Source organism: Helianthus annuus, chromosome 13 (genome assembly GCF_002127325.2).
Source record: "Helianthus annuus cultivar XRQ/B chromosome 13, HanXRQr2.0-SUNRISE, whole genome shotgun sequence".
Taxonomy (NCBI): Eukaryota; Viridiplantae; Streptophyta; class Magnoliopsida; order Asterales; family Asteraceae; genus Helianthus; species Helianthus annuus.
Window position 1 is genome coordinate 116,912,050 of NC_035445.2, and position 24,727 is coordinate 116,936,776.

The 24,727-nt window shown below is 35.6% G+C and overlaps 2 protein-coding genes across 4 annotated transcripts; both read right to left on the reverse strand.

Annotated features, from left to right (window-relative positions):
• Positions 1-9,504: 9,504 nt before the first annotated feature.
• On the reverse strand, positions 9,505-16,512 carry LOC110899038 (DCN1-like protein 2). 3 transcript variants are annotated; one of them, XM_022145903.2, is made up of 12 exons: positions 16,363-16,512; positions 16,132-16,193; positions 14,379-14,447; positions 12,758-12,897; positions 12,592-12,650; positions 11,898-11,921; positions 11,713-11,795; positions 11,558-11,622; positions 10,341-10,390; positions 10,107-10,208; positions 9,977-10,036; positions 9,505-9,902 (listed from the first exon to the last, which is right to left on the reverse strand). In XM_022145903.2, the coding sequence occupies exons 1-12, from the start codon at positions 16,363-16,365 to the stop codon at positions 9,780-9,782; spliced, it is 840 nt and encodes a 279-aa protein (XP_022001595.1). In that variant the 5' UTR covers positions 16,366-16,512; the 3' UTR covers positions 9,505-9,779. The 3 variants fall into 3 exon arrangements, with proteins under 3 accessions (XP_022001595.1, XP_022001594.1, XP_022001596.1); XM_022145902.2 differs by having other exon boundaries at positions 14,379-14,453; XM_022145904.2 differs by lacking the exon at positions 14,379-14,447.
• A 1,800-nt stretch (positions 16,513-18,312) lies between these two features.
• On the reverse strand, positions 18,313-21,102 carry LOC110899040 (uncharacterized protein At2g29880). Its single transcript, XM_022145906.2, has 3 exons — positions 20,875-21,102; positions 19,022-19,382; positions 18,313-18,919 (listed from the first exon to the last, which is right to left on the reverse strand). The coding sequence occupies exons 2-3, from the start codon at positions 19,292-19,294 to the stop codon at positions 18,371-18,373; spliced, it is 822 nt and encodes a 273-aa protein (XP_022001598.1). The 5' UTR covers positions 19,295-19,382; positions 20,875-21,102; the 3' UTR covers positions 18,313-18,370.
• Positions 21,103-24,727: the final 3,625 nt, after the last annotated feature.

A 24,727-nucleotide genomic window follows, 5' to 3' on the forward strand; every position in this document is an offset into this window, starting at 1 on the left:
TATCTTTGATCTTCTGCAGTAGTAGATAGGGTTTGCTGCAGACACTTAGTTGCCTCAATTCTACATTTATCCACCATATTATTTATATTGTTTTCTTACCTATTTAGCGGTTTATGTATAGATAGATAACTATTAAACATCCTGCACCAAAATCACAAGTAAAAGTTTGTTTGTGTGATTGATCTCACACAAACTTTTAATTGTATATATCGTTTTGAATTTTGCCTCAAATTCTGTTCCCATTGAGGGTTTAAGGATTTTTATTTAGTTGTCAAAGATGATAAGAACATCTCCAATGCTGAAACAATGACTGGAGCGTACACCAAGTTCCCAGACTGTTACGTATCTTATTTATTTTATATTTTAGTTTTATTACTATTTTTAAGTCAAGGGATTGGGATGTTATTTTGGTTTAGTTTGGGGGTGTCTTGTGTAAGTGTCTTGTTTATTTAATTGGTTTACGTATGGAATGAAAATCAGCCAGAATTTGAGTCAAATTTCCTTCTATCTCTTAACTTTCTTCTTCCCCAAGGTTTTAACCCTATCAAGGGTATCAGAGCCGTTCCGACTCCTCATCGGAATACCTTGCCGCCGCCGCCATGACTAACACCCGCAACCACGAAGTCGACAACACCCTCAAATCCCACGATAAGGCGATCGCTGATATCCAAACTGCCTTAGCCGCTTTGATGAAACAACAGGAGTAATCATCAAAGCAACAGGAAGAAATCTTGAAGGCTGTCCGTGACAAAGGAGTTCAATCGTCAGGCAGTTCCTTCGGGTCCTTCTCCGGCCCAGATGGTGACTCACGAACATCCAAACCATTCTGTATCGGTAAGATCGACTTCCCTAAATTTTCGGGGGACGATGTTGAGGGATGGGTCTATCGCTGCGAACATTTTTTTTCGATGGATGACACCCCCGATGACTCGAAATTACGTTGTGTTGTGGTTCACTTGGAAGGCGATGCCCTCCAATGGCACCGTGCCTATTTGAAGACCCGTAATGCCACGGTTGCCGAGGTCCAATGGGCGGACTATGTTCGTTGGATCTCTGCCCGTTTTTCTGATGCAATGTTTGAAGACCCTATGGAAGAGATTGCATCTCTCGTTCAACTTACTGATGACGCCAAGGATCTACAAGAATATAATTCAGGTTTCGATCGCCTGCTTAACAAGGTTACCGTTAGCAAACCTTATGCTGTTAGCCTATATTTGAAGGGTTTGAAGCCGGAAATAAAAGGGCCGGTAAAGATGTTCAAGCCTCAAACACTACGTGAGGTGTATGGGTAGCAAGAATTCAAACTATCAACAACACACGCTTGATGAAGCGTTTCAACGCTGTGGAGGATGGGCTGCAACCCGAAGATGTCAAAATAACACCTCCGGTTAATGCTTCAAAACTTCCGTTGCTTCCAGATCCAACAGTAGTCCCTGGGCCACCAGCTTATAAACCAACAACTATTAACGCGAAGCGCTCGTCAGGTGAGGAACTCGAGTTAAAAAGGTCAAAAGGAGAATGCTTTTGGTGCACTGAAAAGTTCGTTCCAGGACACAAGTGCAAAAAGAAACAACTTTTTGTGATTAATGTGGAAGGCGATGAGGAAACTGAACAAGACGACGACAATGGTTAAGGATTGAATTGAAGAGCTTACTTTTTGAGGGCAAAAAGCAGGTTAAGGGGGGAGTATTGTTACGTACCTTACTTATTTTATATTTTAGTTTTATTACTATTGTTAAGTCAAGGGATTAGGATATTATTTTGGTTTAGTTTGGGGGTGTCTTGTGTAAGTGTCTTGTTTATTTAATTGGTTTACGTATGGAATGAAAATCAGCCAGAATTTGAGTCAAATTTCCTTCTATCTCTTAGCTTTCTTCTTCCTCAAGGTTTCAACCCTATCACAGACGGGCACGCATTGGAAAGTTTCATACAAGTCCCTAAACATGATGTACAACTCTTAAAAAGGTTGACAGGGTCAGGATGAGATGCAGACGGCAGCAGACAGAGCCCTAGATGTGGAATGCATGCCACCTGTTTATTCGATTAGACCCTTGTTTGTCGCAAATACTTCTGCGTGGGTTGTGTTTCCAAGTTGTTGACAGACAACTGGATGACTCATAGTGTCTTCAATGTATTCATTCTTTGGACGCTTAAAATCCATGAAACTGGTAACCCGACCACTAAATCAGTAGCTAGTATAGAAGGTATTTGTAACCAGAACCAATTGTCAAATTTATTTTAAGAATTTGTGTTCCTAGAGCCAAAAGGGTTTTCTTATTTTTGGTATCTAGATTTTTGTTTGTTTTTACTCGGTATTATGCTTCAGGTTGTTATGTTATATAATATTTGATTTTAGATATACAGATATTATTAGCATCATGATTTAATAATGAAGCTATTAATTTTGAACTTGAGAAAATGGCTTAAGAGTATTTGTTAAAAGAATCATATATAGCTGGTGTGTTCAGGACCATGCTTTAGACGTGGATCTGGCTCATTTACAAAGTCTTGTTTTAAAGCTGGTGTGTTCAAGAAGCTGTTGATTGCTTTGAGGCTGCAGCTGTACTAAAGAAATCAGAGCCAATCGAACCGTTCAGATAAGCGATGTTAGCCAGCACGCACTGACGATGTCATCTACCTGAAAATCCATATATGCAAGACCAAACTGCGTAGTTCTTTTCTTTGGAACAAGCTGGGTCAGGTTGACCCGAATGAAATTATGATTATTTTTCATAAAACAATTTCAAAAAAAATTGATACATGGAATAAGTTATTGGTTTTAATAAAAGAAATGAACCTGGATGCACGAAACCTGAACTAACACCAAACCAAAAATACCAAAATGTCTTTTTCTATGAGTTTGATAAATGCCATGTGTCATAATGTTAGTGGTTTCTATTGTTTTGATGAAAAAAAAAAAGCATAAATAACTTCAATATTGCAACAGCTCTAATGTAACACATAGTAGGGGTTATTTCAGGACCAACTTGGTTCAATCCATGTATGAGGGTGACAAAGATGTTTAGTTTTGAATAAATCGGCACCAAAACCTTGTTGGTCATCAAATGTGTGGTACCTGCATGTTTCGAGAGAATACAACACTATCTTCGTGTCCTCGCCATGTAATAATCTTAGAAAGTAGATCTTGTTTTCCATTTCAGGTGATTTAGCTTCAAGGCAAATACATGATGTATCAGAAATATAGATCATGTGTTTTCCCAACGTATCTATTCTCTCCCATTCTTCTCTAGACTCGTTTAGTTTACTCTATATTATATAATATAGAGTAATATGCAGACCAAATACGAAATAAATATTAAAGTTTGTATAGCTATTCATAATAATATGTTGTGTTATTTGTTTTAGGTTTTGTCATAGGAACTTAAAATTTTGTACCACTACTAATATTTATTGTCACATTTTCTTGTTCAAAGGTAACGTGTCTGATTTTATCTGATAATAAATTATTCTGACGGTTAATGTTGGCATAATATTATATTTTCTACCATCCAAATATAGTTTCCTCACTTTCGCTATCATTAACATTAATATAAGGTATGCTCGTATTCAAAGCTATAAACCAATATGAATTGTACGAAATAATTACTTTTATCACAATTAGTAAGGAAACCGCCCTCTGGGCGTGATTGGTCATTTTTTTTTGTTTTGACATGTTTTAAATCACGCTTTCAGGGCAAGTTATTGGCCAATCAGCTTTATCTTCCTTTTCATTGTCCAATGAGATTATTTGATGTTTTTTTTTTATTTCATTTTATTATAAACATAATGCCTCACAATGCCCACAACCCCATTACACTCATTTTGGAAAACGCCCATGATGCACCATTGCTGACTGGGCTGCCAAATAGCACAAAACGCCTAAGGATGGGGTGTTAACCACTACTAATGGTCTTATAAATAATAGAATTAGCCCTTTTTCTAACAAACCTGCTTTAAAAGATAGTTTTCTTAAAAACCTGTATATACTAATTCCAATTGTACAGTAACTTTTATATTTCCTTTGACTTGTAATTTTTATACAAATATGTAACCGGAAAAAAAAAAGATTTTCTTCTTACGAATTGATTAAATGATTACTAATTTTATGGGTTTTTGTTTAATAATTTCAAATCAAAACTAAATCCATGAATTATAGATTAGATTTAAAACATATTTTAGACTTTAGATTTACAATCAAAATAAAATTCTAATATAATATTTAAATCTTTTTAATTTAAAATTTATCAATAAATTATTGATGCCCTCATTGAATGACATGTGTCCTAAATCAGGTTTCTTTTATTATATAGTATAGATAAGTATTTAATATTACTATAAGGGTATATTGATAAATCTACATAGATCATTAATTTGTAATCTTCCTTTTAATAGCTAACTACATTAAACTTTTTATAACTTATCTTCAAAATATATATTTTTTCAAAAAAATAAAAAAAATAATTTAAAGTGTAGGATAAATTACGAAGTGTATAGGATAAATTACGAGTTGTGTAGGATAAATTTCAACATGTATGATAAATTTCAAAATATGTAGGATAATTTATGGTGTGTGTAGACAAAAAAAGTTAGTGTGGAGTAGGGATGAGCAAATCCCGATCTCGTTCCGATATCATCCCGATCCCGAATTTCGCCAAAACTGGGTACTGATACCGATACCGAAATATGTCGGTACGGTACGGTATCGGTATGATAGCGGTATTTGAAGGTAAGATTCGGTATTTTACCGGTACCGTACCAATCTCGAGAATACCAATACTGAAAATGCCAAAAAGTGGATACCGTTTCCGGTACCGAAAAAATTCGGTACGGTATTTTCGGGATCGGGATCGTGATGGTGTCGGGACGGGATCGGGATTTGATACCAAATGCTCATCCCTACTGTGGAGGATGATAGTCTTTGTAACTAATTAATTAGTCAAAGATGATAATAAATGAGATAAGTGAAAAAACTATTTAATGTTTTACAAAATTATCCTTTGTTCTTTTTCTTATCAGTTAAATTTTCTTCTCAAATTAATCTCCCCTAGATATTAATGTATTATCAAATAATTAAAGAAATTAATGTAGAATTGAATATCGATGCAAATAAAGATAAAATATGGAAATTAGGAGATTTAATTGCTTTTAGATTGTTTTGATAATATTAGATTAGATATTATTGTTATCAATAATAAATTAAAGGAGAGCTTGACATGTGACATTAATTGAAGTATTTTATTATAAGTTAGATTTTTTTGATACTCTTAAAAATTAAGTGTGGAGTCTTTTATTATATGTTAGATTATTGTATACTCTTAAAACTAAGTGTCAGCGGTGCCAGGAAAAGCAAAATGGTAAGGTGCACTCTGGTTGGCATGCCTAGGGTGTAGGGTTGTAAACGAATCGAATGTTCAACGATCAGTTCGTGAACCGTTGGTGGGAAGTTCGTTTATGTTCGTTCGTTTAATAAATGAACAAAAAATTTTGTTCGATTAGTTAAATGAACAAGCATGAACAGAGAGGTCTCGTTCGTTCAATTGTGTTCGTAAACGTTCAATTAGGTGTTCATGAACATTCGTTCATTTGCATTCGTTTATGTTCGTGCATTTGTTTGTGTTTTAATTAAAGATTTTTGTAGTTTCATATATTTATCTATACTTTTTATATTATATAATTTTTATTTATTTTATTACCCTAACAATTAAACTAGGAAACCCTATTTCCACATTGTTTAGTCGTAATTCCCCTTTCCTTTCTCATTATTTACATCGACAAATATGATCGGCCTCTATTCCTCAATTAGGGGTTCAAGTTCCAGTGCTATTCTATGGGCCATTCACCTTTAGCTTTCGTCGCGTTTGCCAAATGTATTTGTATTCGTTTGTGTTCGTGAACGTGCTCATTTCCTTAGTGAACAAACATAAACATAAAATCCCGTTCGGTAAGTGTTCATGAACACATTTATTTCCTTAACGAATGAACACGAACAAGAACAAGGCCTTGTTCGTGTTCGTTCGGTTCGTTTACAGCTCTGCTAAGGGGTGGTCGTCTCAAGCAAACCAATGCATATGTTTGGAACCATTGGAGGATCATACGGGGGGGGGGGGGGGTGGAGCTTGGGCGGTCCGCTCCAACCAACCCGTCCGATAGTGATGTGGTGGGGCCCTAAAGTGGGGTTTGATTTATAAAAAAAAACAACTTATTTTGTATTGTTTTTTTTTTATTTTAAATTAACCTTTTTTAATGTTAAAATTAAAAATCAAACCTAATCAAACTAAAAAACATTGTTTTTAAATTTAAAACATTACATGAACCACATAATTAAACCTAAACAAACCACACAATTAAACCTAAACACACCAGATAATTAAACCTAAACAATATGAGATGATTAAACCTAAACATACCGTATAATTAAACCTAAACAAGAGAAGATAATTAAACCTAATCGCCAACCCCTAAACCGTCAAGTCGGCATCCGGAGGGGGAGCGGGATGCATACAAGGATGGTTTCTTATCACTTGCCAGGCTACCATGTACATAAATTTTCTATACTCTATGGTTTCGTATTCCCGATGGGCGGGAAATTGTTTTTGCATCCGTTATGCCGCCACCTTAAGCCATCACGCAGTTGAAGTAAGTATAAAATCTGCTAACCTCCTGAACATAATATGAAACCTTTACAAAGTGGTGTTTGAATTGCGATTGGTTTCTGCAACACGTTGGCAAAATCCTTCAGATAGAAGTTCTTTAATTTACCCTACTACTCGATTGCCATAGCATATGTCCATCCAAGAGCTGACCAGAGCCATCTCTTTTTCGGTCCAAGGGTTTCTTGCCATTTTTTTTATGAATCCTTGTAGTGAGTTATCAAATTAGAAGTGCACATGTTGGGTGAAATATGAACTGAATTTATAGCCAATAAAACTTGTTGTCGCAAAACTAACCGTTTGAAAAAAGTAGTCGTTGAAAAAGAGTCGTTAAGAATAAATTTTTTTTACTATTTTATTTGAATTTATTTTAAATAAAAAAGAAGATATCAAAAAACTAAAAATAATTATTACGAGTTTTATTATTTTAATTTATTTAATAATAAAAATAATTATACATATTAATTAAATAAAATAAAAATATATTATATAAATTAGGTCTAGTTTAAATAAAATGAGGTGAAATTTGGAATGATTTGTTGTTAAAGGAAAAAGTGAGGTTTGGAGTAGTGATTTTTTAAAATTATGTGACATACTGACTAAGCGATCTTATAGATGCTCTAAGAACAAGCAATATGACAGGGTTGGATCCCTCCTTAACTTTTTCTTTTCTTTTTTTTAAGTTTTTTTTTTTAAGTTGTAAATATATTTATATCATGACTATCAAACGAGTGGGATATCATTCATCAAAGTTAATTATATTCAGATATAACATAGTAATTTATATAATATGAATTAGCAACATGATTATGCATGTTGCTATTGTACATTGAGTTGTTTTTGTATTTTCTGCTTTACTTAGTTGTAACCTTAGGTTAGAAGGTTGTACAATGCTTTATAGGTTGTAAAGTTTGCTTCATCTATTTGTTCGAATTATTATGAATCATATGCTTGTGCTTTAGCATATTGTATCATGTGCATTTTAAGTTGAACCAGTTTTTAGGGTTCTGTTGTTTTTTATTTATTGACATACGTTGGCGGTGGGTGCTTGCTTCTTCACCAAACCAAACACGTATGACCCCCACTTTATTTCTTTGACCCAAAGCCAAGACAGATCACCACTCCCAGATGCGACTACTACAACCACCACAACCTTCGAACACACGTATGGGGTAATGGAGGTCTGTGATGTTCTGCCGCCACGGAGAACAAACCACCAATGGCGATGGCGGCAGTGGCTTGGGGTCATCAAAGCCGGGGAGTTGATGTCCTATTGGTTGTCAGAATTAGCGACTTTGTCAACGGTATTTTACTTTATCTTTCCATAACAAAGGTAATATTTATCTAAAGTGGCCCACTTTAGTCTAATAATCGGTACCATTACCTGTACTATTTGAACCCTTATCGATATTCGTCTTTATAGTTTTCGAACGATGTAAAACAAGTGTAATACCCTTTTGGGCATATCCCGACTTTATTTTTAAGTATTTCTCTTTTATTTGATATACCGGGTGGCGGTGTCGTACAAATATTGTCATGAACCGAACCAATATTGACAGAATTTTCACCGCAACGCGCGAGAGAATATTATTAGTTATATTAAAAATTCATTGGATTTCTAGAAGAGGTCTTGAGATGGTGTAAGCTAAATTGTTTGTGGTTGGTATAGATAGGTAGTTAAGCTTACATTAGTGTTTACACCAAGACTAAAAACTAGCTTGTGATGAACAAAATAATCATTTAATATTCGGTAACTATAGTATCTCCAACAAAGTATCATATAAAGATCAATAAACATTTATAAAATCATAGATCAAACTCATTTAACTTCAGTTTTTTAATCATTAAAAATCAATAAACATTTATAAAATCATAGATCAAACTCATTTAACTTCAGTTTTTTTAATCCTTAAATATTCATGTTTAATGTTATATTTAGTTATTATGAAGTTTATTTTTGGTCCGGCATCAAAAATATACTATACGCAAGCAAAGCTCATACACAACGGATTTGTACGCGATAGCTGATTTTTACGGGATGGATATGTATGTAGTAATTCACATAGAACCAAACATGCATATTAATGAGATTTAAGTGATTAAAGTGACCATGAATTCATGTATCATATTACCATTCTTACATTACTTTGTAACCCAAAAGGAACTGCCAAACTTTGTTATTTTCTCTTTGGATAATAGGTATGGCCAAATGGAAAAAACCAAGGGTTGGTGAGTAGGATGTTTGAAAAGTCAGAATCCCCATGCGCTCTTTTTGTTCATATATGATCCCCTATGGCTTTTTTTATCATAAGACTGATAAAATGGGATGTGTACCCTCCAACTCGTCCGGTCATCCGCAACCCAACACTCAGGTGATCAATCCAACTCATCACTTTGACGCGCCATCCAACACCATGGAAAACCGTGCAAGCCACCTAACGCTCTATGGATATGGCGAGTTGGTTCAAAAGTCAGCCGGCAACAATGATGCCACGTTGCCAATTCAAGACACAGCAGGCAAGAAAGATAGCCATGATGAGACCGGGGTAAAAAGAAACAGAACCGAAGATATGGGAAGCATGGATCTTCAGAAGACGGCAAGCCTGAAGCCAGGGATAAAAAGAAACCGAACAGAGGATATAGAAAACAAAGATCTTCAGAAGGTGGCTAGCCTGAAGCAATGGCTTCAGACTCCTGGTGGAGGCGGTGCAGCTGCGGTGATAGCTGCTGCTGCCGCCGATACATCACCCAAGTTTGGTTTTAGTTTCTATGACAATAATAAAGTGACTAATCATATCGATATACCAGAATAGAATTCGGTTTTTTGTTTAGAGTGACTAGCAACAATTGCAAATCGATGAAAACGACTTTATCGGAAAGATTCACAACACAAAATCATCTGTTTAATGCAACATACATACATACATCATACATGCATATATTTCATATGTTGCTTTATCATTAACCGTCTCGTACTCTCGTTTTCATATTCATATTCATATTCATATTCATTCATCAATGCATATTTTTCATGTGTTAAGGTCTAGTTAAAATCCACCCTACAAAGTTTAATCTCACTCTAAAAATTTTCCATATGAATTGAGAAGAAAACCTAACGTCATCCGACACTTACAACTTCTTCCCCCTACCCTTTTGAACCATGGCGTTCTCGGTTAGATACTCGACAAACTCGTCAATTAGATATGGCCACGCACCGTCAGCATCATAGTTTGAAAGTCCGGGATCCACACCCTACAAACGTTAACATACTTAACATACAGATGCTGAAGTACACGAGAAACATAATTTGAGGTGGTGTATCTTACGGTTGCAAACTCTAGTAGTTGAGACCACGTATCCCGAGAAATAGCTTTGTTATGCTTTTCCTGAAATTAACAACATGAGCATGTTTAACGTCTAAAATGACGAATCCACATCGTAAAATGAGATTACTACCTGTAAGAACTGACACCAGTGATCAACCAACGGCCACTTCTTTTCCGCAAACAACAATTGCCACATCCCTATGGCTGTATCCAACGCCAGTGACTTCTGACCCTGAAACCGTGTACTAAAAGTGAGTGCATTAAAACGTCTAAAACTAGCTTTATTGTAACACCCGTCAAGAACCAATGTGAGATTTACATGAGTTTTGCAATTATTTTATAAGTAAATACGTTACATCCATACCTTTTCCTTTGCCCAGTCAAACGTAAAGATATAGATCTCCTTGAACTTCTCTAAACAAATTAATAACAAAAAAATTAGCAAGCGAGCATAAGGTTTCTCATAAATTATGCGATTTAAAGCATTCCGTACTTTCATTTGGGCTAAAATATGCAGCGAACAGATACTTTATAAAAAAAGGATAAAATGCCATTTTCGTCCCTGAGGTCTGACTACTTTTGTGACTTTCGTCCAAAGGTTTGTTTTTCCGCATTTGGATCCAAAAGGTTTAAAATCTTGCCATTTTCATTCAACTCATTAACTCCATCCATTTTTTTCCGTTAAATGAGAGGCATTTTCGTCTTTTTGACATTTTTGTGATGGTTAAAGAGTTTGGGTGTCGAGAAAGTCAACAGGTGTGGATCTTTATTTTAATAAAAATGTCTAAAAAGACGGAAATGCCCCTCACTCATAGTTATCTATAGCGAATAGCGACAAGGTGCCTATATGCTACGTAGCGATGGCGATGAAATTGCGCCCGCTAATTCGTATTTAGCGATAAGGTAGTTAAAACTTTAAGAAATAAAAAATAGCTATCTATAGATTTTTTTATATATATAATGTTAATTTATTCCTTTTTATGTATAAAATTATAAGTTTAAGGACCAAATGTAAGCTAGTGAAAATAGGGGGGAGGGGGGTTAAATGTTAAAATACACAAACTAATTTTACAATTTCTATGTGAATTTTTACAAGTTTTAGGGACTAAACGTAAACTAATGAAAGATAGAGGAGTTAAATGTAAAATTCTATAAAGTTATTTAACCCTAAAAAGGCTAAAACACAAGAAAACGCAGCCGCTCTTCTTCTTCCTAGTTTCCAGCAGAAATTGCAGGTTACCAACCGGAATTCGTCGTCGGAATCCGCTACAATCGCGCTATGGAGTCGCTATTTAACAGATTGCGAGACATGGGCGCTTCGCTACGAAGCGCGCGATAGCGAACGCTATCGATAACTATGCCCTCATTTAACGAAAAAATGGATGGAGTTAACGAGTTGAATGGAAATGGCAAGATTTCAAACCTTTAGGATCCAGGAGCGGAAAAACAAACCTTTGGACGAAAGTCGCAAAACTGGCCAAACCTCAAGGACGAAAATGGCATTTTACTCGATAAAAAAATAAAAAACAGATAGTCAGACTTGATTTTTAACTAATAAAAAAGTGAAATTAAGGTACATACGGTTATCACTTAGTTCAGAACGTATATACGGTAAACGCTCACGAAACCTCTCCAACGTATCTATCCTGTCACACAAATTAGAAAACAATACCAAGTAACTTTATAACATATCATTTCTAGACGGAAATAACGGATGCAGTTGAAACTGTAAGTACCCGAGAGATTGCAAGCCACCGACAAATTCCTGTTTGGAGAATTCACACATGGTAGCAGCCTTCATGTACCATGAGATAACCAACTGAAGTAACAATCCAACGTCATGCCAATTATGTTCAAAATGTACCAACTATAAAAAACGTTCTAGAAATTTCATTTGAAATTAGCATTTATGCTCGCATACCATGACAATATCTTGAGGGTCTACCTGTAATATAACAAACAAGTAAGTCAAATAAATAATATCTCGTCTAGACTCTAGACACAAATGTCAGTGGCAAACTGGCAATACTTCAAGCTAATCTGTGCCATGTGAATTCTGACACGACCCAAAAACACATGAACCTAACACGAAATTTGCAGGTTTGGGTTTAGTCTTAACAGGTTTGGGTCAATTTCAGCTTGAATCCGCGAACCCGTTTAGCTAAACGTGTCGGGTTCGAGTCAACCCGGTCAAGTTAGCAGGTTGACCCATTTAACCCATTTATATTATATTATATTTTTTACAATATGTTAGTCATAAATTATATTGGGTGTGTATTTTATGCCATAATTATAACTTAGAAAGATAATTGACATAAGATTTATAATTTAAATGTATACATTTGTGTTTTTTTAGTGAATTTCATTTTTAATATACAAATTTGAGGAAAAAATAAAAAATCGGGTTGAACGGATCGTGTTCGGGTCAACCACGAATATTCAGGTCGTGTGAGTTCATATGTATGACATGATTTTCGGGTTCGGGTCAGGTTGAACCCGACAACCCGCGAACACAACCCGTTTAGCACCCTAATGACGGTGTTTATCATTAACACTTCCGGAAAAAAACCCGGTTTTTTAATGTGAAGAAAGATGAAAATGTATGCTAGATTTACCATTAGGTCATTGCATAGGGTGCTAATACCATCAGCCAAAATCATATCAGCATAAGGATCTGAAAGGCAAACATAAAAGTAATTATATCGAGTCATCCTGGATCATATCAAAAAGCGTATTTGAGGATAAAAAGTCAAACACGGCCCATTTTTTTATAATACATGCCTTTGTATCTGTTGTAGAGTTTCTCGAGATGTCTTGAATCTGTAGATGACTGCTGGACTTGGGGTTGACTATAGAATACATCGATTGCTCCTTCAAGATACCAATCACTGGCCTTCAAAGCCTGTAGAGCAACTCTCTCACTACAACAAAAAATAGAAAAAAAAAAAAGCCATCAAAATAAAAAAAAAATTGTAATCACAGCAATTTAAATGTGTGCTAACTCTAAAAGGTCTTAACTCTTAACTAAATAAATGAAAGTCGTAACCAGCTATTAGCTAACAAATAAAAAGTATTGTACTAGCTATATTATTCTTCATAACTACGGAAATTATTTGAATTTAATTAATAATATACAGATTTTTAACTTGAAGGACACGATAGTTTTGTGAAGAGTTTGCAGGGCATGTCATATGCATGTTTAAAAGGGAAGACATTTCCTCAAAAACATCCCTACACTGAAACTATGTTGTCAAAGACGCAAGGCGCAGGCGAGGCGCATCGGCCTCGCCCGGAGCCTAGGCGCAAGGCGCAAAAAAAGCGTGGGCTTTTTTAAGAAAAGCGCACATAGAGAAAAAAAATATAAAAAATATGTTATGCTTTGAAAATAAATAAGATTCCACATATATATTAAAAAAACTATTATACATGCCATGCGGGCACGAATGCAGCTCCGAAAAGCCCCGGCCCGCGTGAGGCAGTTTTTATTCGTACTCAGTTTCGTTTTTTTTCCTGCTGCGCCTCAGGCCGTTTTTTTCAAAAAAAACCCATTTTTGCGCCTAGGCTGCCACCAGGCGCTATTGGTGCGCCTCGCTGCGCCCGGGCGCCTAGGTGCGCGCTTTTTGCGCTTTTGACAACATAGCACTGAAATACCTCCTTTATAGCTAAATTATTATATTTATATCTCTTTTCTAGACAAGGATACCCTACTATAACACATTATACAGTACAGCCTTTAGTGTGACTTTATCTTTATAAAGCTTAGTGGTAGTTGCATAACTAATCAGCCTGGTTTTGAATATTGAGATATCCATAACTAGCTGATCTACCATGAAGGATTGCAAAAAGAGTTATCCAAAAATTATTTTTCATTGGCATCTTGTTAAAATAATATGTAACTACAAGTACGAAATCTCCTAAAAAGGTAGTCATAACATATGGGTTAAGGCAATGAATAAAGAGCTTGAAGCAAAAGTAGAAAAAGTAGAAAAATTTGATCCTTTGCGTAGAGTAAAAAAGTCGAGGTTGTTGTTTCATATGGTCCACAAGCATCCACGTATAACAGATTAAAAAGGAACAGAAGATGAGAAGATGAAATACAACCTTTAGAGAAAGTTAACATTTAATGTTTAGCCTGCGTAAAATTCATAAGAAAATTCAAAGCATCATAAATTCATAATGCTTGCAATCAGTGGCTGATATTGTTTCTTACAAACGCGTACTCATCATTGAGGTTCATCGCAAATTTCACTAGAATTGTACTGTCTTCAATTTCTAAAAAATTCTCAAAAGTTCTCTACATGAACATTCATTCATTCTATAACTTTTATCACAATAGTCAGAAAACCGAACTAGTTTGTTAAAGTACCCCCCCCCCCCCCCCCCCCCGAAATACTAAGGTTACCTTGAGAGACTTCTACTTGGTTCACGTTCAAGCTGATAGACAAGAGGTCCATTACTTTGACCATGGTTTCTGCAACTTCCTCCATAATTTATATGCAGAGTGTGCATACAATACAATGAGTACACTCAGATAGGTAATTTACCATTAATTTCCGGATCTAACAAGTGATCATACAGTCACATCTTATTCATCCTTCAAGATTTTCATCACCAACCACTAGTTTAGAACATGAATACATGACACATTAACAAAACGATGTTCAGTATCTCAAATATCAGTCCTTGCCCGATATCCAATTTTTTTTACCTTATTAACTGCATAGGATGGCACTTTACAAAAAAAATCCATAGATAACTTAAATTCCTAATTTTCAAATTCAACTAAACAGCGAAACACACTAACTAGATGAGGTTGAGAAAACAAAGAGCCATAGTTATCAAATGCGCTAGGCGCATAGGCCTCACCTATCGCCTAGGTGAGAAGCGCAAAAAAAGCGCGGGCAGAAGAAAAAAAAGCGCAAGCAAATAAAGACATAAAAAATAATATTATGTATTGAAAAAAACACTTTCTTCAAATTCCAAAAGTATTTAAATACCATAATCCTTATAATATAACCAAATTCATTATGAATCACCAAAAAATCCCAAAACCAAATTGTTCAGACTTGAAAACAAATAAAGTTCAAATAGCCAAATAGGTAAATTAAATCATAAATAATTTATATGAAGCAATGAGAATGGTTGAATATATTGCATAACCCTCATAAGGTCAAAAATACCTATAGTAGATTATGAACGTTTGTTTATCAGAATAGGTTGTTATATACAACATGATTATTGAATAAAATAATATGATATTCAAATATGTTTTTAATGATATATAAGATTTGATTTGATTGAGATATTATTTCTAAACAAATAGATAAATATCTGTAAATATAATCTGGTAGATATATCAGATAGGATTTTGAAAAAAAAATCTCGTGGCTTTTTTTACTTAGAAGGGAGAAGTGCAGACAGGTTGACTCGCCCAAAAATATCGCCTAGGCGGGAAAGCGATCGCTTTTGATCACTATGCAAAGAGCTCAAGCTCTTTCTCATATCTAAATTTCTAACTAATCATTCAAAAAGGTGTTAACTAACTAAATGCAAACGGCCAGCTTATAACTAAACGAAATCTCCACGTTGGATATTCTACAAACAGAAACCCCTAAAAATAAAATAGCAAGATATTACTTCTTAACAAACCATCAGATAGTCTCATATGGCATCAGCCAACAACACACAACTATGGATTTATAATTTCAACCTATGTTGTCAATGCTCACCCAAGCGTGTGCCTAGACCCGCTATTCAGGCCTAGCGCAACCTTCTCTCTTTGCTTCAAAAGCCCCACTTTCAGGCCCTAGGGCACATTTGTCGACAAAATTTCGGCCCAAAATCGTCCAAAACAGGTCTAAAACAATTAACCAGCCCTAAACAAGCCTGGAATCAACCTAAACTAGCCCTAAGAAGCCTAAAGCATGTCTAAAACCCCTAAAAATTGTATTCCTATGACATTAAAGTGTGCCTTGCACCTACAACAACTATGATTTCAACCATTACAAAAATAAAAAAATAATAATAATAAAACACTCAATTATCTTAAAACAAAGTCAAAGTAACACACAACAAAACAACAAACTGCTGGAATTACAAAATTAACAAAAATTAAGCAAAGAAGAAGCAACAAATTGATGAAAAAAGGAAACTACCTTGCGCCGGTGATAGCAATGAAGCGCTGAGCCTTATCACGGTTTCCTCTGCTCAATTTGTTCTGTAACGTAATAAAAGTAGAAACAAAAAGCAAATACGAGTGAAAAGGATTCAGAGGTTTTTGCTGCTAAACCTAGATGATGATGATGATGAATGAGACGATTGATAAGGGTGCATTCTGTAAGTAGTTACGTTAATGGCGGCAAGTGATTGAGATGTAAAATACTAACCATTTTGAAGTTGAAAGAAACCCTAATCCAGCTGAAAGAGATGAATATGTTCGTCTGCGATTCTTCTTCCTCGTCAAATTATTACTAAAAACAGGTTTGGGGGCTATTCGGTTTGACCCGTTTAAAAACACTTCGGATTACTTTGGATCGACCTATATAAAAAAAAAAAGAGTAAACTTCCGTTTTGCTCCCTGTGGTTTGGTCACTTTAACGGTTTTGCTCCAAACCTTTAAAAATAGCCATTTTACTCCCTGATCTATGAAGCTTATCTCTATTTCACTCCCCGCCCCTAACGCCATCCAATTCAACTGTTAAATCCTAGTCACATGCCCCTCACATGAGGGGCATTTTAGTCTTTTCCTATGTATATACATACCACACATTTACTCTATAACAAATTCAATACCTCTCTCTCTCTCTACAAGAGCTCCCTATCTCTTCTACACCATCGAACACCGCCCGTCACCCACCACCCCAGTGCCACCACCTGCCTCCACCACCACGACTCTATCTCTCTCTAACAACCTGTCAACACCATTTTATCCCTCTGTTGATTTCTCAATTTTGATCTGAATTCCAGCAAACACTTTAACCATTTTGAGAATTATTAAATTGATGAACAAGATCTAAGGTTTCAGCTTTTGCATAAAAAACCCAACAAACCTTTGTTTTTTTAGCACTTATACCTCTCCCTCAACCATTTTCATCCACCATCTTAGATTTGCTTTGTGAGGTAACACAGAGACAACTAAAGAAAAGGATTTCACCTTTGTTAGGCGATTTTGAGTGGCTTCGGGCTGAACACCACATCGCTCCACCGTTTCGAACACATGAAACCATTGTGGCAGTCAGTTTCATCTTTCTGAACGAACAGTGTCGACGAATTTAAGTGGATCTGGGCAGAACCTCGCATTGTTTCACATCAGTCCACCGATTTGAACACAGGAAACCGTTGTGGAAGTCGCTCCACATCAGTTGATTTTGACCGGATCTGGTTTGAAACCCAAATCTCTTCATATCCATCTTCCGATTTGAACACATGAACCCATTGATTCTTGCTCCAACTTTGATTTTTGGTTATTTTACTCGCAATATACCAATTTACCCCATAAATTCAGTTTCTAAAATATGTGATTGTAGTTGAACCACGTTTGTGTTGGCTGGTTGTTAGTGTTGATGGATGGTGGTCGCGACTGTTAGTGCTAGTGACAGTAGGTGGTGGTGGTTGTTGGTGGTGAGAAATTAGGGTTTCTAAAAGGCAACAAGATATCAGTTCTTAAGAGGGAGGATGGGAAAAGACAAATTTGCCCCTCATGTGAGGGGCACGTGACTGTGTTTTAACGTTGGAAATGGATGGCGTTAGGGGCGGGGAGTGAAATAGAGATAAGCTTCATAGATCAGGGAGTAAAATGGCTATTTTTAAAGGTTTGGGGCAAAACCGTTAAAGTTACCAAACCACAGGGAGCAAAACGGAAGTTTACTCAAAAAAAAAAAAAGGGTTTCTTTATTTACACTCTCTACGCTCTTTTTGGTATGGGGTAATGGAATGGACGGGGAATGGAATGGGTGAAGTAATGGAATGGGCAAATGAATGAAATGGGTTATTACCATTCCATTGTTTAGTTTGATTACCTTATGGGAATGGAATGATACATTACTTTGTGTTGTTTGGTAGGAAAAAAATGACGAATCAATGGAATGCAGTGCATTATAAACGACAAAAATACCCATGTCTTAAAAAAAGAAAATCTACCAGGTTCGCTAAATTTTCAAATTAAAAATTATAACTATATTATGAAAAGTAGGATATATTTAACTAACAAAACTCAAAAATTATTTAAAGGCTTCAACTAGAAAAATATAAAAATAATCTAAGATCTGCCAAATAAAAAAATCATCCAAAAAGAAAAATACAAAAATCATCCAATGTCTGCCAAACGAAAAAAAATCATCCAAAATTTGCAAACAAAAAAAATTAATAATATTCCAAAAGTCGTTGTATATCACGTCAAACGGTATCTTCAAGCATGTTCTTTACCCATCCAAGTTTGCGGTCTTCATCAACCTTAAAAAAGACTACCATTAACTCCTCATTTTGTGCAAGCTTACATACCGCCTTGTCACACTCACGAGTAGTTAAACCCGCAACTTTATTCATCTCCGCAAAAAGGTTGTTCCGAAGTTCCTCTCTATTGCTCTCTGTTCCAAAAACTCTATTAAAAGTATTTGAAGCCCCCCTAATCTCTGCACCGATTATTTCAGCAGACTCTTTCAGACTGTTCATTAGAGGATCCCAACTGTTGCGCCTTCTTCTCTTTCGCTGTGTGCTTGACTCTTCTCTAGAAGCATCATATGAAGGGATGTTTATTGGTTGATTAACATCAATATCATCTAATCCTTCTTCAGTAGCCTCCGGTTCTTCTCGGTTTATATCAGATATAATATCCGCAGCTGTTTGGGCATCTCTTCCATTTGCGCGATCCTTACCAAATACATTACACAAGTCCCAATAATGAGGGAATTTCTTTGCTCTCCATTTTGCAGCATTTTTATGCACCTAACAAGCCATATCATCATGATCAAAGTTAACGAGCTATAAAAATAATATGTACAAACACTTATTATAACAAGGCTACAATCATAAATGATTACACATTACCTGTATATAAGCTTGCCAAATAGGTTGGGGAGCATCAAGCATGTCATTATTGTAATCCCAGCCAAAACCACTTGTATTGTTCCATGCCAACATATCATGTATGGCAGACCAATCACTCTTCATTGTTTTTACACGCGATTCTATATGTGGCTTTGCTTTTATGCCAGCTTCGGGAAGAGATATTGCGAGTTGTCGCTCCACCGCACTAAAGAAACCAGGTTTAAACCCATTATCTGATTTGTAATTACCACCTGAATTTAGAACATCAAGCATGGCTGCAACAAGCTTCTCATCTTCATTTTCATTCCATTTTTTTTATTTTTTCCTGGACCCCTTTCAAAATCAAGTTGTGATTCCATATCTTCACAAAAAAATCAATGTTGTATAAATAAAAAAATATTCAAATGTTGTGTAAATAACAAAGATAAGATAACAAACACATAAAAGCATTCAAATTTATTCTAAAAAAAACATTTAACAAACATAAGCAAAATAACATAACTAAAAACATAACAATCTAACAAATCAGTTATGTCTAGATGTCCATGCATTAAACATAGTGTTGCCAAGTTTTGTCTAAAGTTTGTCCATTCATTCGAGGTCCCGACCGTTGTAATATGTTCCACATTTGAGCCAAGATCTTCGTCATCGGCATCATTATTTGTGTCAATAAATTCATCATCATCATCATCATCATCAAAAGGATCATATGGCATTTCTCTTCGAATAAAGTTATGCATAAGACAACATGCAAGAATAATTTTATTTTGTGTTCTGATCGGATAGAAAGATGGGCTTCTAAGTATTGCCCATCTTTTCTTCAAAACGCCAAAACATCGTTCGATGACATTCCTTGCTGCTAAGTGCTTCATGTTGAAATACTCTTCGGGCTTTTCTGGTCTTTGTCCATTTAGCCAAGTATTTAGATGATATCTTTGACCTTGGAATGGTGCAAGAAATCCCTCTCCATTAGTGTACCCGGCATCAACAAGATAGTAGTTACCTTTAGGCACTTGCAATCCATTCTCTCGAATCATAGCACTACGAAGTATTCTACCATCAGTAGCAGTAGTACATAAATGAATTGCATGTCATGTGTGCAAGCAGCAAGTACGTTAGTTGTTATTTCTCCTTTTCGATTACGGTATCTTGGTTTGTCTTCCTCTGATACTTGCACACTTATATGTGTCCCATCTATTGCCCCTAAACATCCCTTGAACCATTTCCATCTTTCATCTGTTGAAGTTTCTAATATTGGCTCCGGCTTCTTAAACAATCCATTTTCCAATCGTATAACAGCATTTAACACATTATTTGAGCTCGAGCTCGGCTTGCGAGTTAACCCAAAGCTCGAGCGGTCGGTTCACCCCGAGCTATTAAGATCGCTTCGATATAACTTAACGCACCAAAGCTCATCCTTGAAACAAGTTTAATAATTGTGTTCTAGCTAAATACCTAATGTTTGCTACTACAAAAATTTAGCTAATTCAAAGACTTTTTGTAATCTTTTTTTGGTTTTTTAACAGCACATATTTGCAATAATTAAGCATGCCCTAAAACTAAAGTTACAATAATAAACAATTATAATTATCTGAAACGATATTCAAAGCAGGAGTCAAAATTCTGCACACATCCCTTGTAATTCGAATACTTTGAATATCGATTTTAATGAGGGTTTTGTTTTTGTTTGCAAGCAAACAAGTTTTCTCCTCTTCTTTATACGATTAAAGTGTTAACAAAAGTAACCCTAATACCACATAAATCAAGATAACATGGGAATCCATTTAATAAATTGAAACAATCCAACCAAGAAAGAATCAAAAGAAAGACGATTACTAAAGAAAAAGCCTTACCAGAGAATAGAAGAACCTTGTTTCTGAAGCAGAGTTGTACGAGATGAAATGATAAACAATATTGAGCGGCAATATATAATCCATTTTGAGCGGCAGTATACTGATCTCTTCCTTGTTTATATGATATGAAATCACGGAACAATTTTGGAAGAGGGAATATCGCCAAAGAGGGGGCAAAATAGAGAAAGAATATTATCAATAGGAACGGAATGAAAAAAAAAAGAAGGGGGGATGCGGGAATAGCTGGTGAAGGATTTAGACGGAATGGAATGGTATTGGTAATGCTTGTTTCCATTCCATTCATCAACCAAACGTCTCTTTTTTTCATTCCATCGTAATGATCAATTCCATTACGCCTTCCATTCCAGCGTACCAAACGCTACCTTATTCTCACATCCCTAGTTTTATACGGGTCGTATAAGCTTATACGGGCTCGTATAGAATGTTAATGCACAGAATTTATTGTGGTGGAATGTCTTGTTTGTTTTACATGTATACGGGTCGTATAGATGTATACGAGCCGTATACGAGCAATAAAACCTTATACGACCTGCATAATTTTGTTTCACAGGTTTTACAAGGTTTTTTAGTTTTGAAATCTGCATACGGGTCGTATAATGTTATACGACCCGTATAGCCCGTATAGAAAAGTTAATTTTTTGATGCAATCGAAAATCCGTGTAGAAAAGTTAATTTTTTGTTCAATCGGAAAACCGTGTAATTAGTTTAGTAATTTTTTAAATAGTGTTTGCATATTATTTAGATATATCGAATCATGTTACGAGTTTGTAGTTAAACATACTAATAATGGTTAATAAGTTTCCACTTTGTAAAACGATAAATATGTGATATGATTATGATAAACACTACGACAACAATTATTAAACAAACAACTTTACATCTAAACATAAAATTAATATTTATAATGTTTTACATCTAAAACAAACAAAAAAGATAATTTTTTACAATGTTTCAAACGTAAAATAACAAAAAAAATACAATAAGCAGCTACGGCGATGGTGGTGGTGGTGCAGCGCCAGCTCGTGGAGGTAGGGGCACGCCAGAATGTATAGCCATAATCGCCTCGACCATCCACTGTACATCCCTTCTGACAGCAGCTACATCCGACTTGACCTGAGCGAGTCTCTCCTCCACCCCCGGTGGAGGCGTCACACGAGGTCTCACATTTCGTCGATCGTACGGGCGATCACCGTGTACATCCTCCGCAACTACCTGCGATCTATCAACGGTAGCATCAACCCCTATGTACCCCGCCTCCCTCTTTTGTCAGCTTGCTTTTTTCATGAATTTGTTGCTTCTTGTTTGCTTAATTTTTGTTAATTTTGTAATGCCAACAGATTGTTGTTTTGTCGTGTGTTACTTTGATGGCTTTCCGGTCGAATGGCCATTCGATCGGATGGTCATCCGATCGGATGTCCATTCGGACAACCGAGACCCGTTTGCTAGTTTCCCGACTTTGGTTCGTTTTGCGAGCTCGGTTAAGTGTTGCGCTGCGTATTATTGTGTGTAACCATTACATGGTATTATTATATAAATAACATAAAAGTTTCCGTTGTTTCAAGTCTGCGTTTAAGCTAGTTTCCCGTTCAATAAGTATCAAGTTTCCCATTCAATAAGCATCAAGTTTCTCGTTCAACCAACCATCAAAGTTTCTCGTTCAATAAGTATCAAAGTTTAACAAGTGTCAAGTTTCAAGAGTCAAGTTTCAAAGTATCACAAGAGTCAAGTTTCATATTGTTTATGTATAAAGCATCACAAAAGCATCACGTAGAGTCACATTTCACATAGTCTAACATAGTTAAGGCTCAAATAGTATCATTAAGCATCACAAGGACGAGACTTGCCAACAAATAAAAGTTTCGAAATGCAGGGCGTTACAGGGAACCAGACGGATGACCAAGTAGCCGAAGAACCGAACACTCCTAAACCGCCACCTCATTGGAAACTTTTATGGAAAATTGAAGCATGATCATGCATGCAAAAATTTCGAGTTTTGAACTTTATTATTTTAAATTGTAAATTAAGTGTAACAATCAGTATGTCGGTTTGTCTGGGTTATCGGTTAGAGGTGTAATTCTATGTTAAAAAAACTCTGGGGCCTAATTATCCGAACTTTTAAAATATTGATATCAAACGTGTTAGAGTGTTACACAAAGAGGCTAGGAAACAGTAACAAAATATGAATATCATGTATTTTACAAGTGGCTTAACGCATATACGTAAATTTTAGTGAGCGCCACATTTCATAATTATTTAGAGAAGTTGGTCAGTCATCTTAGGCCACTCGTTATACCCATCCCTAATCCTAGACTGGTAATTCAATGCCACATTAACATATCCTCTGATCCATGAACTTATGTTACACTTTTCTCTTATCACTAACCTTTTTTTATATTATTTTAAATATTTGAACGTCTTCATTAATGGTGTTTTCATTGTATTGACAATTGCATGACCCGTATATTTGAGAAGCATATTATACAATATGATAGAAGCATATATTACGTGCCTCAAATTTTTTGTGACCATGCGCGTGTCGGTTTGTGCACATTGTGCCATCATTGATTTAGAACACCAAATGTCCGTTTGATATCCTTTCTTGCTGATTCTTGAATTTCTTTCATTTTTCATCTTTAGGAAAGGTGAAAGATTTGACAATTTTGTAAGGCCCCAAACCCGGGAAGCCCCACAGTTGGATCATTGCATCAACATATAGTTCTTAAATTGATAATAGTCATCACATAGCAACGAAAAGTACGTTAAAACATCAAGTATTGATTACATTGTCTTTAACAAAACATCAATTTCACCATAACTCATAAACTCTTTATTTCTCCTTTTGTTCAATGACCTTTTTCAAGTGATTATCTTTTATGATTAAGGAAACGTATCCATGTCTGATTCAATCGGTCGGTCCGGGCTAGTTTTAATAACATTGTATGATTGTTTTTCATAAATATTTGTGCTTGCACGTTTTTTGGCATTAATTTTATATTACACTATACTCATTCCTTATTTTTACGGGTTGTATGCGATTTGCTTATAAAAAACAACTTTATTTATTTACATTGTGTACACCCAATGTTTTGAAAACTAGACTGACCGTTGGACCAAATCCGGGGGCCTGGTCGGTCCGGTTCATGCTCTCAAAATCGTTCGGAGTGGAACAGGCTGGTCGGACCATAAATCGACAGTCGAACAAAAAAACTGGCGGGTCAGACTAGGAATTTGAGTGGTACATCTTCCATCATATTTTGTATAGGGATTTTATAAATAGGGATTTTGCAAACCATACCATTGCTGCTCCGGAACCCCTAGTGTATAATATATTGAGTCTCAATGAGTGAGATCGAGTGATTATATATTATGATTAACGAAACGTATCCGTATCCGATTTGACTGGCAAATCTGGTCCGATTTTAATAACACTGACGATAGTATTTAAGTCATTTTTCATACATATTTGTGCTTGGAAAATTTTTTAGGCGTTACTTTCATATTATTATGTACTTGTTCCTTGCTTTTATGTGACTAAAAATAAATCACTGAATCCAACAAAATTAAAGGCATAAATAAAACATAAAGGGGATCTCTATATTTAATCATAAACATATTTCAAACAACATCTTCAACATTATCATATCCAAGGAAAAACCAAATTCTTGTAAAAACAAAAGTATGTCCCGAACCAAAGACACTTACACTTGATGTGAGAGGAGCTGAGAAGAAAGTGAAAGGGTGGAACAACCGGTCCGCGACATCGGAACCACCTTACCGGAACCTAGGGACTCGTTTCTTCTTAAGAAAATCAAACCGGGCAGCCTCCACGAGA